This window comes from Cebus imitator, unplaced genomic scaffold (assembly GCF_001604975.1).
Source record: "Cebus imitator isolate Cc_AM_T3 unplaced genomic scaffold, Cebus_imitator-1.0 Scaffold570, whole genome shotgun sequence".
NCBI classification, from domain to species: Eukaryota; Metazoa; Chordata; class Mammalia; order Primates; family Cebidae; genus Cebus; species Cebus imitator.
Window position 1 is genome coordinate 868,405 of NW_016107885.1, and position 14,103 is coordinate 882,507.

Here is a 14,103-nt window from a genome sequence, read left to right on the forward strand (position 1 = left end):
ACATTTCTCAAAAGAAGACATTCAAATGGCCAACAGGTGTGCGAAAGGATGCTCAGCATCACTCATCTTTATGGAAATGCAGATCAAAACCACCATGAGATATCACCTTCCACCAGTGAGGATGGTTATTCTCAAAAAGTCAGAAGTTAACTAATGTTGGTGAGGATGTGGAAGAAAGGGAATCCTTATCCATTGTTAAGGGGATTTGAAGTGGTATTGCCATTATGGAAAACAGTATGAAGGTTTTTCAAAAGCTGAAAAATAAAACTATTATATGATCTGGCAATCCCCCTTCTGTGTATACATCCAATAAAATAAATTCAGTACCTCATAGAGATATCTGCACTCCCGTGTTTACCGCAGCATTATTCACTGTAACTAAGCTATGGAAACAACTGAAGTCCCTGTGGATGGATGAATGTATAAATAAATTTTGGGATAGATATACAATTGATTATTATTTGGTTTTAAAAAAGAAGGCGATCCTGCCATTTACAACAACATGGATGAACCTTGGAGGATAATATTAAGTGGTATAAGCAAGACAGAGAAAGAAAAATACTGCATGATCTCTCTTATGTGTGGCGTCTAAGACAAAGAGAGAGCCAGAGAATACAACAGTTGTTACCAGAGGCAGGCAGGGCAGGAGAAATGCAGGCCAAAGTGTCCAAGGAAGTAGTTATGTAAGATGAACAAATATAGAGATTTAAAGTACAGCATGGGGCCTATATTTAGTAATATTATATTGTATACTGGAGATTTTCTAAGAGAGTAGATTTTAAGTACTCTTATCACACAAAAAAGGTAACTATGTGAGATGATGTATTTGATAAATTGCTTACTTGTAATCATTTCACTATATATTTGTATTTTGAAACATCATGTTGTAAATCTTTAATTTTTACAATGAAAGAAAACAAATAAAAAAGTATACATATTTAAGAACTAGAGTTATTCCTTTGCAAATGGAAAAAACCATGATTCTGCTTCTGGAGTCTTTGTCAATGTCTCTGTTGACTTTACTGCATAGAGAATATTAACTGTGACTATCTCCTGCAGATTCCTAGGGATAATGCATCTCAAATAAAAGACCACAATCAAAGAGTTCAGCAACTCATTTGAAAGGAGTGATACTTGGAAAATGGCAGAGGCTTTGCTACTACTGAAACAATAAAGAAACAGGAGTTTGAGACCAGCCTGGCTAGCATGGTGAAACTCTGACTCTACTAAAAATACAAAAATAAGCCGGGCATGATGGCATGCACCTGTAGTCCCAGCTAGTTGGAAGGCTGAAGCAGGGGAATCATTTGTACCTGGGAGGCAGAGGTTGCAGTGAGCTGAGATCGCACCACTGTACGCCAGCCTGGGCAACAGAGTGAGACTCCATCTCAAAAAAAAAAAAAAAAAGAACAGAACATTCAAAACAGCACCAGAGCCATAAAGATGTAAAAAACTGAGAAGTCAGCTGTACAAGAAATATTAAGGAACTAGGATTACTCCTACCCTCTTCACCCTGAGAAAGCTGAAGAAATTCTTTATGGGTTTCACATATAGGCAGGCTCTGACCCACAGCAGTTTTCATTTAAGAATCATCCTGACAATCATACCCAACTTACTATTCATGATACTTATGACAGGTAGAGCCATAGATGCCAACCATTCAATTTGAAGGAAATGGATCCCAATTTCAATAGAGCAGAAAGAGTTATATTGTAATCTTTAATTTTTATTATATAAGCTACAGGAAAATTTATAATGAGCAAAAGTGGTAACAACAGACATCTCCGGATCATTTCCTCAAAAAGCTAAAATTTAGCCCCAAGTTTCTCAAAAGTCTATAAAAAAAAATGCCTGTTAACTCTCCTCAGAAGACTACATGGATCTATACACTGGGGATTTATGCATTTTCTATATATTTGTGCATTAACCCTTTTAATTTTCAAAAACGACATAATAGAAGCCTATTTAAATCCCTTAATTTCATAAAGGTGTTTTTTAAATCTTATAATTGGCTGTGTTAATATAAGGCAGGGATTTCAAAGAACATGAAGGCTTTATGTAGTTCCTGTGATATTATATTTGTACCTAACAGGTTATTGTTAGCGTATTTTACAATTTTATATACACTTTAGAATGTTCGTTTTACATTATGCAATGTACAAGTACATTTTTTTTTCTTTTGAGATGGAGTCTTGCTCTGTTGCCCAGGCTGCAGTGCAGTGGTGTGATCTCAGCTCACTGCAACCTCCACCTCCTGGGTTCAAGCAATTCTCCTGCCTCATCCTCCCAAGTAGCTGGGATTACAGGTATGTGTCACCACACCCCTCTATTTTTTTTTTTGTATTTTTTTCGTAGAGACAGGGTTTTGTCATATTAGCCAGGGTGGTCTTGAACTCCTGACCTGAGGTGATACATTCACCTCAGCCTCCCAAAGTGCTGGGATTACAGGCGTGAGCCACTGTGCCTGGATGTACAAGTACATTTATAGTAAATGAAATGTCATATTTTGGGCTAGGAATAAAAATTCGACTTGTTTCCTAAAAGAAATTAAGTTCAACATGCACATGTAATTTCAACTTACAGCACCTTTCCTAGGAATCTAAGTTGTTAAAAGTGTAAGAAATGTTTGTACATGACTGTTATGCACAGAAAATGGGAGCAACTGAAGATAATATAGAATCAACCTGACAAAACAGCATGAGAACTTGCATTAGATACTAAAATGTGTTACAAGGGAGGATTGTGGAATCTCCTTCAATGAACTTAAAAAAAAAAACAAAACCCCTCAGCTATCTACAATGGCATAGTCGTCTTGCTAAAGCTAAAGGCACCTTACAGTCTGTGATTTTATGATTAAGTAAAAAGCAGTTGAATGCTTCAGATAACAAAATGGCATGCAATCACAGCACTGTCTCATATGTACTTGTCCAAAGGAGAGACATAGCATTGTAGTGGAAAAAACCCAGGATTTGGAATCAAGATATCTTGATATGTGAGGTTGGTTTGCTTAACATCTCTGAATTTTAGTTTCTTCAATTATAAAATGGGGATGTTATTAATAACACTGCCTATCTAACCTGAAAGTTGTGAGGCTCAAAGTATATGAAGAAAAAGTATAGGAAAGCATATTACAAACTATAAAATAACATACTAGTTTTTAATAATTGAATATTTTTGAAAAGGTCTGGAATTGAAGACTGCTTCCAAAAATAACCTCTTTATGATGTGGTGCTATATCTACATTTTAAGTATTCCACTTGAGTACACAAAGCTCAGATATGAATAGTTTTTTCCACTGTGAATTATTTTAAACCAAGTAAAGATCTGTTAAGTCTTTGGCTTATATTAGAGTTTGGATTTAATACCAAAATAAGGGTTGTTATCACTTGTGACTGCTGTAAGTAAAAGTCGGTTCAGAAAGATTGAAGACTGAAGGAAGATAGGTCAAAATATAGTGAATTTTCCAATAGTCAGCAGGAGAAAGTAAGGGAGTTGCTTGTATTGTAAGTTATTTGGGGTGAGCAAGAACTGTTTTCTTTTTATCTATGGATTTGTGACTGTTTTGTATTCCTTGGCTCTAGTAACATGCTTTTCTCTAAAACTAGATTTCCAGGTAATCAGGGCCTAGGTAATCGAACTAGATAAAAAATTAGAAAGGCTTGCTCTCCACCGCTGCTCCAACTTCAGTGCTTTTCCACGTACTCATTTAGCCTCCTTCACCCCAGGTACAGTTTTTGATAGCTACTACAAGTTCCTATGCAAAATTGCTGCCATCTACTGCATTATTGGGAACAGTAGCCCCAAACTACTCTCTAATGGCTGGTATTAGCAACATAAGTAAATGTTGGAGGCACAGAAGTAGGCACAGCAACAGGTGGAGACAAGGCATAGGGCTGGCAATGGGGATATATTACATGAGAACTCAACTTTTAGCTCTTTACAAAATACCTTAGGATGACCCAGTGACCTGGTGGGAGAAAGTTGAAATTTGCTTTCCTTTGTCCCTCTTCCTTTTAGAAAAGTAGACTACATTCATGTGTAGGCTTACCCCCATTACTATCTTTTAGTTTTTAGTGTATTTAAACTATACTGAAAAGAGAGTGAGTATATGATTTAAAAAAATTTAATCAGTGTGAATGAAGGAGGATGGAGAGAGGTGAATTGTTACCCATTGATTAAATTGAACTCCACTTTCAAGCAAAGCAGTACAACTGACTATGCATCAGGATTGTTTAGAAATCCATATATATCCAGGTTTATATCTGACTGGTGATATAAATCATGGAATCACATATCTGGTAAGGACCTCCCAAGCTGCCATCTAATCTTATTTAAACTACCCATGGTTACTAAATAAACCTGGCCATACTTACTCTCCTCTATCCATAGGACACTTGAGGTTGACATGCTTATAAAGTCTTTCTGGACCCTATTTACTCACCACATTACATTGATTGTATTAATGTGGACTTCATAGTCTTTGACCTTACTTACCTCGGTTGTCATCCTCATTGTCTTCCCAGTGTTCTTCATTTGCTAGCAATGGGTCCTGTGACTCATTCCTAGACCTCATAGGGAAGGAGTGTCCATCACCAGGGCTAGTTGGAAAAGAAAGGCAGTGACTTATTGCAACTGACATAGAATTTTGCAAAGGTTATAATCCTCTTAAAAACAAGAGGGGGTTTCTTAGGCATATTTAGTCTTAATGTCTAAGGCCATAGTGGAATGGGCTCTTACAATAGCATCATTTAGTTGCTGCATTGCTCTCGGTTTCCATATATTATTTGTGTGTCTGCATCGTTAACGTCTTGTTTGTAAGCAACTCTTTAATTTGCTTCCCAAAATGCCCTGTATGGTAATATGCACACACAGCAAACTTCATACATATCACTTAGTGATGATGATACCAATTTATATCCCATTATTTTATTGCTTTGATTCCAAGTTTTCAAGAAAGATGACCCGTCTCTGAAACATTGAATACAGTGGAGATAAGCTGGTGTGAATTGGTGAAAGACAATGCCTGAATGCACTGTTATTTATTTGATTTGCATGGCAGAAAGGTTATTAGAAACTAGGTAAAAGAGTCAGATTGAGCCATATCTCTAGAGTGCAGATTTTGGGGGCAATTATGCACCTGTGGGGTCCTGCTTTGTGGCTACCTATGGTAAGTTAGGGTCAACTCCCTGGTTAATTTCTGGCCGCTAATGGATGGGGTGTATTGGAGGGAACTGAGCTGGCCCTGGCCCTAGGTTACAGTTTGAACAGTTCAGTTTAGGTATGTGAATGCATTCCAAATTTAAGTATGGATGACTTTTGATGTTGCCTTTTCTCCTGTTCATGTATGTGGTTAATTGAAAGTTGACAGATTTTATTGATAGTACTTTAAAGAGAATGTAAGTATACTGATTATAAGTGAATGGGCTTTGATTTTTGATTTTGTTTTTTATTCCAGAGAAGACTCATTTTACACCTCCCTTTGACATGGTGATGATGTGTGCATATTTGTGTATGTGAGTATGTGAATAGAGTGTAGGTAATATCTGGTAACAGTTATTAATCAATATTGCCCACTGACATAGTTTTGCCTTGTGATTTATAAACTGAATAGTAGGATACACCACATCTCTGAAATAAACGAGCTTGCAAAATACTGATATACAGGAAGTATCAAGGCAATCAATGAAGGGGAGGAGAAATTTTTCCTTAATTGCCACCCTACCCACAACAAAGTTTCCTCAACTAAGTGAACATAAATGTATCCCTGTCTAAGGAGGGGACCAAAAGGGGGCTGCAAGAAGGCAGTAAACAAGCTCTGCTCCAGAGTTAGTTTAGTTGATGGTGGTTCAATTTGGTTAACAAAGTCCTTCAAAGAATACAAGCTTGACTGTTTATTTCTCATCCACTGCTTTCTCTGAATTCTTGTTGCAGTCCTAAGAATTACCTACAACCTCTAAATTAATCTTTGTTCTTGCTTTTTATATTTTTTATTCATAAAATAATATTAGCATTAATGACAAAATATGAAAAATGGAGAAAAGATAAATAATTTCTAACTTTTTGGTATATTTATCTTCTGCTGTTTTTCTTCTATATATATTTATGTTTTTAATCACAGCATATTGGATTTTTCATTTGCATTTAAAATATAGTAAGCATTTTCCCTTTTTGTTAAATAGGCTTTATAACCATTACTTTTGATTATATAATATTCCACCCAGTAGACACACACACACACACACGCATATATATATATATATATATATATATATATATAAATATATACACACATACACACACACACACACACACACACACATTTATTTATCCATTCCCATATTATTGTATATTTAGGTTGTTTCCTAATTATTGGCTATAAATAATGCTATGATGAACATTTTTGTGCATAGTTTGTTTCTGTCTTTAGGATAGATTCAATTCCCAGAAATATAATTATTGAGATGTTGGACATGTAGATTCTTATGTTTTTTGATAGGTATTACCAAATTCAGTTATAAAAGATTGGTAGTGCCGCTGTACATTGCCACAAAGAAAGCATGAGAATATCTATTTTATCATATCCTCACCTCTTTATTTGTCTTTACTAACCTAGAAATGAATAATTTGAGGAATAGAGTTTCACATTGGGCTGATACCTGCTGCAAACTGCAATCAAAATTGAATTTGCCACTTTAAGGCATGGTCTAGCACTAACTTCTTCCACTGGTAATATTTACTCACCTGGACCCAATAGGTATTAGCCAGAATTTCTTCTTATCTCCAAACACCTGCTGGATATTCTTGATGAAGCCAAGGTTGAACCCATTTTTCTCTGGGCCATTTGTAAACACTGGAGTGCAGAAGGCCTCTAAGGCAGGGCAGGAGAGTTGAGGAAAGGAGGAAGAAAACGATGAAGAAACAAATTTCGGCATAGTCATGATTTTACAATTCTCCATTTATGTGTCTTGGTTCTATGATATCTTTTTTGCTGTGGTACCACAGACCCCTCATTTTTAGTTACTGCTAAATTACTTAGTAAAAACCAGCTTAATCACTTATCACAAACTAAGCTTGTTATTGCATACAAAGAATTAGTACTCTCTTTGTAAAAGACAGAGGAAATACATGGTGGTAGAAATAATTAAGCAGCCATGGGGGTAGTATGTATTTTGTACTGCTGAATTTAGAGTATTGGAGCAGATTTAACAGCACTTTATTAGAATCTAAGTGGCAACAGTAGCAAAATGGCCTCCATCTTTAGAGCTGGGAAGAAAGTAATGACACATAAAGAGTTGGTAATGACATTGATTTGGTTTTGCAACATTTCAAAAATGAAAGTGTTGATGCTGAAGCCTGCAATGTAAGAAACTGAGTTTTACTTCAGATAAAATATCAATTGGTGAGCCGTAATCACTTCAAAGACTATAAAGAATGGGATCGTGTTAGTGCACATTATTTTTAGACACACAGTAATCCCATTAAGCAAATGCTTTCACTGTTGGACTCTAGCTGCATCTGACTGTTTCTCATTTGTTCTTTGTTTTCAGATTCTGTTATCACAAAGCTTTTAGTGGTTTTCCACTTTGTAGCTGTTCTCTAAGCCAAATGTGCTAATCTACCGCCATAGCAACTAGGGGCTACATATGTATTTGGTTGAGAAAATGGGTACAGATACTTTATTTTTAAAAAACAGATATAGGGTCTTGTTCTGTCACCCAGGCTGGAGTGCAGTAGCACAATCTTAGCTCACTGCAGCCTTAAACAGAACCCCCCAGGGTCAATCAATCTTCCCATCTTACCTTACTGAGGAGCTGCAGCCACAGGCATGTGCCACCACGCCTAGCTAATGATTATTATTTTTAAATATTTTAACTATTATTTTAGGGTCAGGGTACATCTGCAAGTTTCTTTTAAAGGTAAATTTGTGACTTGGGAGTTTGGTGTACACATTGTTTTGTCACCCAGGTACTAAGCATAGAATCCAAGTGTATTTTTTTTCTGAACCCCTCCCTCCTCCCATACTCTTCCCTCCCTTAAGTAGGTCCCAGTGTCTGTTGTTCCATTCTTTGTGTCCATGTGTACTCAGTCTTTAGCTCCCACTTGTAAGTGAGATCATGTAGTATTTGATTTTCTGTTCTTGAGTTAGTTCACTTAGGATAATGGCTTCAAGCTTCATTTGTGTTGCTACAAAAAACAGGATCTCGTTCTTTTTTATGGCTGCATAGTATTCTATGTTGTATATGCACCACATTTTCTTTATCTAGTTTGCCATTGATGGACGTTTAGGTTGATTCCATGGCTTTGCTATTGTGAAATGTCACCCAGCTGATTATTTTAATTTTTCTTTGTAGAGATGTAGTCTTGCTATGTTCTCAAGCTGGTTTCAAGCTCCTCAGCTCAAATGACTCTCCTGCCTTGGCCTCCTAAAGTTCTGGGATTACAGGAGTGAGCCACCATGCATGGTCAATAGATGCAAATACTTTCTTAGCTGTTAGCATCATTAGCAAATAAATTCCCAATGTGTAGTAGCTTATGCACTAAACTTTTCTCAAATCCATCCTAACTAAACATTCAACACTCAAAACTTGTATATTTTATCCTCACTCCTCATGTACTGATTTGTACACAATGTAAATATTTATTTCACCATCGATGAAATAAAATGTACTGGAATCCATCAGAAGTATAGTTTTCCAAGTAATAGCCTATAGAGTAAGTGATAGAAAATATGTTCATTTATTTCACTAATTTTCTAGAAAATCATTTGTTCAATATATTTATCTCATTCCCACAGTACCTAAGAACCCCTTGATGATTGCAGATATTCACCGATTTGTTTGTTTCTCAAGACCTGGATTCTTGTTGTGGTTGGTTTGGATTTTTTGTCAGGGCTCTGTTTTTAGATGTGCATAATAAATTCTGACATTCTCTTCTGTACTGATTCTTTCTTTAATTTTTTTTTATGTGAACAGCTTTTAGAAATCTTCTGAGCTATAAACCTTGGTAGCTATTACCCGGTATACACTATAAAATACAATGGGCAATTTTGTTTCTGTGTGGGGTTTCATTAAAAAATATTATCATAATTAGCCTATAAGCTTCATTCACTATGCCTTTCTAGTTTGGTAAAATGTATTTTCATCTGTCTCAGTTTGGGGGTAGAGGGATGTTATTGCAGCTAAAATCCTTCACTGGAAGTTATATTTGGGAACAATCCACAGGTCAATCTGAAACACATTAATATGTTTTTTCCTAATCTTAATGCTAAGTCTTACCTAAGGTGGTTTTGTTTCTGCTGACAAGCCAACAATGGTAACCAAAGAGAATCACAAGGCTGACAAAAAACATGCAGGCCACAAAGAGGAGAAAAAGGACATGGAACTTAGAGCGAACACTGGGTAATTCCCCCTAGAAAAGAAATAATAAACAAAAGATTAAAGTGGAAAAGCATGGCTAGTTTTTTAAAAAATATATAGGTTAGCAGTTTTTCATATGTATAAAATGTCTAGCTGTAATTTTAAAAATAGATTCTGTAAAATTTTTATAATATGGTTCTTTAGATTAATCATGATATCTGTGAGTATGCTCTCAGCCTACAAAGCCTAAAATGGATCCTTGCTTCAGTGCAGTTCAGTGTTAAATAGAGTATATTAGGTACCAGTTATAAAAGGGTAATGTAAAAAGGGTATACTCAAGCCATAATTGGCATGCAACCTCTTACAGCTTGTACTCCATTTAGTTTGAGATCTTGAAGTCATATGCCTTATCCTCTTGCCTCAGTGTAAGTTATTCTGGAATTCTTTATATATCATGTTTCCTTGGACATATGTGTGTTAAAAATGTCACAGTGATGTATGTAAGAAGTTAAAACATATAGGTAGAATTTTAAAATGTCCTACTCATAAGTCATAACCTGATTTTAAAGCTGTTGTAAGTTTTGTGTGGTTGTTTTTTAAAGCTGAGGTAGAATGTGCTGGTGTATTACATCCTGTGAAACAGCTGTCTAGACAGTAAAAATCAAGCAGAATTTTTACAGGCAAATGTAAAAGTAGGTAGCTACAGATTTTTATAGTTATCTAGGACATCTTATTTTCCATGTGGCACCAGCCATTTTTCCTACATGCAGCCTAGACCAGAATGAATGTTATAAAGTTCTGTATCATGTGCAGCATGTAACATTTATCTTCTGAAGAGAATCTTAGAAAACATTTTCAATTTTGGAGTGAACAGTTGGGGGAATGACTATTATTTATTTCCTTATTCCCTGTGATGATTATTGTTTCAGTGTGATGAATCACTTTGAAATATTTCTAATTGCTCTCTAGTAATAAAAAATATGATTCTTAAGTGAAGTGGACCTTAACTTCCGAATGATCTAGTTCTACTCCAATTTGGAAAGAGAAAGTTAAGGCTTGGCAATACTTGGCAAGTCCAGATAGTACAGATTTTTTTCTTCTCAAGAGAATATTTTTATTCATTTTTATGTATGGAACTATTGGGAATCTTCCAGGTTGTATACTGAAGGATGAAGATAAGGATGCTTCCCCTTATCTTCAGTCAGTCAGATGCTGTCAGCTGAGTGGGGGTCCAGGTGAAAATTGCATAGGCACAGAGCAGCTCAGGAAAGAGCTACCTCAAGAACGTCAATCTTCAGGAATATTTATCTGAAACTCTCCTTTTTGAAATGATCCCTCTATAAATTCTTGGCCTAAGCACCCAAATTGAACTTGATTGGGGGGTTTTCTTTTACTTTGAACTTATAGAAAAGACTCTATATATTGCTTTGCAGTTGGCTTTGCCTTGTCTGTGTTTTTGCTTTCACAATCTTTAGTTTTTAAAGAATGTTTTAAAAATATTTTAAAGCTCACTTCTTATTTTTTTCACATATATATGGATAGTAGAAAATGGCTGGACAAGAGGGACTGATATAAAGTCAATCCACAGTCTGTGTGGCTGAGCTGAAGTCTGTTCCCTCACCCCAACTCAATTACTCTTAAAGAACATTTTTCTGCCTGCCAAAGCATATCTACTATGTTGTCCCTTGATAAGAGTTATTCTGAAACTTTTTTCTTTTGTTAGAAGAGGGTGATGGCCCTATGTTTAAGAACACCTTCTCGGGAGATAGCCAAGCTAAATCACTCAAAGCAATAGCCATCAGAGACAGATCAGATGAATACTGGCTGAATAATGTTATTATCTTGTTTCTAAAATAATTAATAACTCTGTGAGGAGATTCATGGCTCAATATAGGAGGTATGTATTAGTACTTTTTTTGCATAAGGCAAAGCTCAATCTCTTATCAAAGTAGCTATTGTTTAATATTGAGAAGAGAGAAATAATCAGATGGTTTTCTGAATTCTTTATTCCCATGGAGCTAGAGCTTCTCTAAAGCAGAGCCATAATGGGCACTAGGACATGGTACAGTGTGTAAGATCACTGGGCTTAGGGTCAGATTTAGGTCAAAGTCCTAACTTTGAAATTTACAAGCTGGGTAATCATAGGCAAGTCACTTAACTACTATAAGCCTCAGTTTTTATCATCTTTGAATGAGACTAATAATTAATGCTTTGCCTACTTCACAGGGTTGTGGTAAGGATAAGATGAGATAAGGAGTATGAAAGTACTTTAAAAACTGTAAAGTACTATACAAATGAAGGTTGCTATTGTTAGGAGCACAGCTTGTTTCCTTGATACATGGATTTCAAAATACAGCTAGTGCTCGACTTATGACCACGATTGGGACTGGCAGACCGGTCATAACACGATTTGGTCGTAAGTTGAGTAGGCTATATGTACAGTTGAAATGGTGCACGCGGAGATGGTAGTGCTGCCAGAAGCTGGTCCGCACTGTTGTACGCCCAGCTGGGCAACGTTTGCGCTGCCAGACGCGGAGCAGTCGTGGCTAGCGATTGTGGTCGTAAAGTCGAATGGTCATAAGTTGCATAGGTCGTAAGTCGATCAATACCTGTACATGGCAGTGTTTACTTTTTATTTTAAGGGGAGATTCAATTTAAACTGAGAAAGCCATCCCTAAACTACACTGAAGTGTTACCTGGCTAAAGAGACTGCAAAGGAACATTTCTCTGAACTGCCAATGCCCTTTTCATTTTAGGACAAGCCAGGACAGATTGTCTTGCCTCTCATCTGTCAGGCATGAGGTAGTCTATTGTGGGAAAAAAATGAGGGAATAGAAAGAGAACAAGATTATGTTCACTCTTGGTATTACTTGTGAATACTGGCACATTTCTGAAGATAATTCATATCCAAATATTATCTTTCCAAAATGAAAAAAGCATATAACACCTGGCTGGCATTGTGACATTTGATTATTGGCTAAGTGGGCTAAAGGCAAAATGTGTGAAATGCATTATTGTTTATTTTGTTACGATGGTAAAAGGTGGTTCCTGAACAATAGCCTACTGTGTTAAGCACCAAAAAAGGTCTGTAGTGAAGACCAAGGCTGACACTTTCCCTGCTGATAGGACAGAGCAGATTTTCTTCACATTCAGGGTAGTAGCTCAGTATGTGGATTTTATAATAATCATGTGCTGTTGAACGGAACAAAGGAAGAGATGATGAAGCGTTTTATATTTGTAGAAAATTTATGAAAAAGTTTTATTTCTGCATAAACTTTTGTAGAGTCCCTGAGTTAGTGATTATTATATCTATTATATAATTCCTTATTCTTAAAGTTATTGAATATCTGAACTAATTAAGCAAGTTGAAGGGGAAATGGAAAGCACACATCACTATAATTTTCTACAATATCTTTTCTATATTGCTAGAGATCAATGCACTAATTAATAATTTAAATATTCTTGGCTATTTAGGTTCCTATTGCCTTCGTTTTCTTTTTTCTTCAGTTTATTATAATCTATATTCTGGTCACTGAATTCGTGTTCTTTCTCTAGAGCTTTATGTTTCCATTCGAGGTGAGATATTCCTGTTATACAGGCTTTTGTGCAATTCCTAAGTAACTAGTAGCTCTGTCCACATCTGTCTTTTGATATTCAGGTTCACTTTGGACAGCCTTTATCATGGATGTCTTAGTAATTGTGGTGGAGCTGTGGGGAAGAGATATCTCTGGGGGTCTACTAGTATGAAATTTAGAACATTTTTCACTATACTTCTGCCGGGCCTTGTATCCATAAGTAAATTTAAAAAATCTGCTTTAAGTTTGTTTTTCTTTTTAGGAAGTAGTTGGTTATGATTGATATCTTCAAGTAGATGAAAATACTTTTTTGAGATTTCATTATAATTATTAGAATCACATTTTGAAAGGTAAAGCACTTTCAACATCTGTTTCATTTGATATTGGCAATGAGCCAGTGAAGCAGGTAACAGATCCAGTATCAGATCTCAATTTTTCTAATTGCTAACCTAGTGTTTGTCACACAAAGTTAAAAAACAAAACAAAACAGAAAAACCCTCCCCATTTCATTTTGTTCATATGTGAAGGTAAGTCAATATATCTTTCTGAACAGTAGGAATTCTGTAACTCTCCTTTGAATAGGGAATTAGGAAGTATTTTCTAACAAGAGGGGAGTGATCTGTTAGTCTTTTTCTTAGGAAACTAGGGATTTAAAATTAGTTTCTACATTTTTCAAATCTGTAACTGGTAAAAAGTGGATCTTTAAAACTCAGTTGGAGAAATACACTGTAAAGAATCAGTAGGAGTCAAGAGATTAGGTTCCTCAAGGCCTTAGCAAGATTCGCACGTGTAACAGAAACTTAACTAGAATCTTTAAATAACAGCTTCCTAAATCTCAGAGTATTCAATATAGAAAACCTGTTTTTAGTGCCTTATCTTCTGGTTACTTCAACAGTATAAGCTATTGAAAAATGTAAAAAGATAGAGGGTGAACAATGTCACAAATTGGAGTGAGTGTGCATTTGTTCTGGGGGAACCCTTCAGGATATTTTTAACTTACTCTCCAGTATTTGATGAAATAGCTGAAGACTGTTGTAGCAATGTACAGGCAGTAGAGAACAGAGTAAGCTAAGAATTGAAGGAAGAATTTGTAGTTGGAAAATCCAATGCAGTTATTAACCCTAAAAAAAAGAAAAACTAATTTGAAATCCACAACTCTTGATTGAGAGTAT

At 35.8% G+C, this 14,103-nt stretch overlaps 1 protein-coding gene across 8 annotated transcripts in view; it reads right to left on the bottom strand.

Moving 5' to 3' along the window:
• The window catches only part of ZDHHC15 (zinc finger DHHC-type palmitoyltransferase 15), a 138,977-nt gene that overhangs the window by 58,001 nt on the left and 66,873 nt on the right, over positions 1–14,103 (bottom strand). For all 8 annotated transcript variants that reach the window (XM_037734051.1, XM_037734050.1, XM_037734048.1 and 5 more), the window contains 4 exons: positions 13,932–14,052; positions 9,276–9,408; positions 6,742–6,868; positions 4,495–4,598 (listed from right to left, as the gene is read on the bottom strand). In XM_037734051.1, coding sequence (XP_037589979.1) covers positions 4,495–4,598; positions 6,742–6,868; positions 9,276–9,408; positions 13,932–14,052 — 485 coding nt within the window. The remainder of the gene's footprint in view (positions 1–4,494; positions 4,599–6,741; positions 6,869–9,275; positions 9,409–13,931; positions 14,053–14,103) is intronic.